Raw genomic sequence first — 4,091 nt, forward strand, 5'->3', positions numbered from 1 at the left:
TGATTGATTTATTTAATTTAAGCTCCGTTATGAAAAATATAATTACGAAAATATTGCTTATTTTGTTTATGTATAATAATAATGTGTTAATATCAAATGAGTGTTAAACTTGGCTATGCATTGTTAACAGCTCAACAACTTAGCGAGTAGATCATTCGTTCAGTTTTGCCGAACTGGAACTGTTTTACTTTATCGATATCGACATGACTATTCAACAAATATAAACTTTAATGCTTGTCAAGCTATAAAAAAGATCTTCATATATATATATATATATATATATATATGGTAAATATTAAGCTTTGCTCAATTGTGCCAAATGCTCTAAATATGCTTTACGGCAATCCATATTATCAGCGGGCCGATTGTGTGGAGCCCAAACTGGCTCGCCAACAAAGTATCTTTGCGCTTTTATATAGTTCTGTGGATAAGCAATGGTGAGAGATTGTCTTGATAGATTTTATATGAACTATGTGTACCTTGCTGTCCAGTGTAAAACGATGATAAATGCCAGCAGGTATTATAATCAAATCGCCCTTGATTACCTCTATCCGCAACCAGTTGTCTTCGCCACTGAAAATTAAAGTAAATTAGCTTCTTTCTATATGGCTTATAGTGGCAACACTGCGTGTTTGTTTACTTACTCGCGCACATCAAAGTAGCCGGAACCATCGATAACCAAGCGAATCTCCTCATCCGTGTGCAAGTGTTCCGTGTAGAAAGCCTTCAGCTTGTTTAGGTAATCAGGCAGGCATTGTTCAGAGCAGGTGATCTGCAGTATTCAAAATGCCATAAGAACTGTAGTGTGAGAAATTTCGTCGCACTTTTGCTAATGTATACCTGATCCTCGTAAGTATAGCCACGCTTCCTGCGCAGCTCTTTTAACACTTCGTCGTTCTCATAGTCGTCCGCATTGATCTAGAAGTGAACTCGGAAATAAGAGATAAGCGCGACATTTTCAAGGTCGTTGCTGGGCTTTATTGATTGAGTCTACCTTAAAGTACTCCACGCCTGTTTTCTTGTAGAGTGTCTCTAAATCTACATAAGTGACTGGCTCGCGCTTGTGCTCTAGTCGCTGATCGCTATCATCACTGTCCATATACCACACCTGCACCATTTTAATTAAGCAGATTTCTCGGAGCTTCAACGCCTTAGCTGAAAGTTCGTTCAAGCGATTCAACGGAACTAAATGAATGAGCTGACTCGCACTGAACTCGATGAATATAAAAAATGATTCTTTTCGCTCGATAGATTGTTGCAGCTTCGTTCACAAAAGAACTACTCAACTTCAAGACTATCGTTCATTGATATTTAAATTGGAATAAAATTCGAATTATTGACACTTAAATGTAAAATGTTTTTCCTTTTTTTAATGGTGACTTTTAAAAATGTAAATATTAAAAATGGGTTCAGGGTATAAAAATATAGCTCAAATATTTGTTTTTAAATTTTTGTAGTATTTTGTGCGATTGAGACCTATTTCTTTTTTTAATGATAGTTGAACTTATCGATAAGTACATTATTTTAATTTTCTTTTGCTTAAATCAATGACAGGTTTATATTTGTAATAATTAAAAAAAAAAAAAAATAAATAAAAATAAAATAGATGGGAATCCAACCAATTTTTCTGTAATAGAATGCGAAATGCGATTTAAATTGAATCTAGTCTCCTTAACTGTCAAACTGAATCTCGACGGCGTTGCCATATTTGTCGAAAAACAATATGTTTATTTTTTTGGGTAGGTTCTAACAAAATTAATATTAACTAAATTTTTGGATTTTTTTCTTGTAAATTTACCGTGTTTCGCCCGCTCTTAAAGATGAATTCAATTCGCTTGGTTCGCACTCTTACAAAATGTATTTCAGTGCGCCCGTACAGCATGGCTCCATGCGAGATCTTGGAGCTGCTTGAGGCGGGCTATCAGAAGTTGGCTGATTCCGACTCCAAGTCCCTGTTGAAGAAGCATTTGACCAAGCCAATATTTGACAAGCTGAAGACTAAGGTGACGCCCTCGTACTGCTCGACACTCTTGGATTGCATACAGTCCGGCTTGTGTAATCTCGATTCCAATGTGGGCATCTATGCGCCCGATCCGGAGGCCTATCAAACATTTGCTGAAATCTTCGATCCGATCATCAACGACTATCACAAAGGATTCGGCAAGGGCGCCAAGCATCCAGCTTCCTGTTTTGGATATGGTGCGGACTTCCCTGATCTCGATCCGGAGCAGAAGTTCATTTTGTCCACACGTGTGCGCTGCGGACGCTCCATACAAGATTTCCCGTTCAATCCGTGCTTGAGTGAGGACGACTACCGCAAGCTGGAGTGCATGATTACGAAGGTATTGAGTACTCTGTGCAATGAGCACGCCGGGAAGTATTATCCGCTAGTCGGCATGGAGAAGGATGTCCAGCAGAAACTGATCGATAAACACTATCTGTTCAAAGAGGGCGATCGATTTCTACAGGCAGCAAATGCCTCGCGGTTCTGGCCGACGGGGCGTGGCATCTTCATCAATCGGGCCCGAACCTTTCTGGTGTGGGTCAACGAGGAGGATCACATAAGGATTATCTCAATGGAGAGAGGCGGCGATCTGGGCCGCGTCTACGAGAGGATGATCATCGGCCTCGAGTCTCTGGCTTATTCACTCAAGTTCAGCAGCGACAGTCGTCTGGGTAACCTGACTTTCTGTCCCACCAATCTGGGCACCACGATCCGCGCCTCGGTGCACATAAAGCTGCCACATCTGGGCAAGGACAGGGCCAAGCTGGAGGAAATGGCCAAGAAGCACAATCTACAGGTGCGTGGCACCTCCGGCGAGCACACGGAGGCCAAGGATGGCGTCTACGACATCTCCAACACTCGGCGCATGGGACTTACCGAATACCAAGCTGTCGGGGAAATGCATAAGGGCATCTCCGCCCTGATCGAAGCCGAGTGCCAGGAGTGCTGTAAGAAGTAGGAAATCTAAAATGCATGCTGTTTCATTTGGTTCCCATTCTCATTCATTTATCTCTGCCTGTCGATCGAGCGATCTATCAGTTAATCGATCGATAAATGTATTCAGCTGGATCAGCTTACAGGACGTTAAATATGTTCGATCTAAGCGTACATTTCAAAGAAGGTAAACAGATTAGAATAGAACATAATTTATTTAAGTTTACATATTTAGATAGTAGATCTAATGGTTTTTCTGCCCTCAAATACAGCTATATTTACTAAAGTTATATATGTATGTGTATATGTCTGTTGCGCCTTCTCTTTTCTTCTTCCAGCCGGGCGGCGTTTGGGGGGTTCTGTAGGCAGTTTTCTCCTTATAGCTTATTGGACTCCCTTCTTCTACTTCTTCCACTTTTTTTGGGCTGTCTACTCTTCTAGTTTTTTCTACTAAAGCACACAAATTTTCATCAAGAGTTAATATGAGGGATTACTAAGGTATTCGTAATCTCTCATATTAAATCTAGATCTAGATCGGGACTAGAAAAGTAGAAAAGCAAACAAATTTTTATTTATGAATTATCTATATTCCATTTCCTTTCCTCTCCATTCAAAACAAGTTCTTTTTTTTTGTATTTTTTTTTTTTTTATTATTTGTTTTTTATAATTTTAATTCTTTTATAAACTTAAGACTTAAAATAAAAGTATTTAAAGTTTTTATGTTGTTGTTTTTTTTTGCTTGACACAAATGCCAAAATGTTTTACATTCATTTTTCATTAGATTTTTCTTTAAGCAAATATTTTTGATGTTAATTAGTTGTCCATTGTTGTTGTTGTTGTTGTCTGTGGGGTTTTGGTGTTGTTGTTGTTGATTGTGGTTGGTGGTTGGGCGGGCATGCCACGGCCGCTTATGGCCGCGACGCTCAAGGTAGACGAATGAAATGCCGAGTGCCGCAGGCAAACGAACGATCGGGCATACCCGTTACACAAATACCCTACGCAAATTCTACGACAAAACTAAAGCAAACGCAGCAGCTGGCAATGAGCCTTTCCAATAATGGAAAGCACACTCCAGGCGGCAGATAAACAACAAATGAACTCCATTCAGATGTTAAAGCGGGGAAAGTTTGACCCTTCCCCAAATGGAGTTCAA

The 4,091-nt window shown here is 39.8% G+C and overlaps 1 protein-coding gene and 1 pseudogene across 1 annotated transcript; one reads left to right on the top strand and one right to left on the bottom strand.

Moving 5' to 3' along the window:
- Nucleotides 1–51: 51 nt before the first annotated feature.
- On the bottom strand, nt 52–1,211 carry Adi1 (acireductone dioxygenase 1). Its single transcript, XM_018005760.2, has 5 exons — nt 995–1,211; nt 841–918; nt 645–772; nt 480–573; nt 52–421 (listed from the first exon to the last, which is right to left on the bottom strand). Exons 1-5 carry the CDS (start codon nt 1,115–1,117, stop codon nt 296–298), a joined length of 549 nt encoding a protein of 182 aa, XP_017861249.1. The 5' UTR covers nt 1,118–1,211; the 3' UTR covers nt 52–295.
- A 468-nt stretch (nt 1,212–1,679) lies between these two features.
- LOC108612749 (arginine kinase 1 pseudogene) lies at nt 1,680–3,228 on the top strand (annotated as a pseudogene).
- The last annotated feature ends 863 nt before the right edge of the window (nt 3,229–4,091 follow it).

This window comes from Drosophila arizonae, chromosome 4, assembly GCF_054131065.1.
Source record: "Drosophila arizonae isolate 15081-1271.41 chromosome 4, UAZ_ARI_1.0, whole genome shotgun sequence".
In the NCBI taxonomy this organism is placed as follows: domain Eukaryota; kingdom Metazoa; phylum Arthropoda; class Insecta; order Diptera; family Drosophilidae; genus Drosophila; species Drosophila arizonae.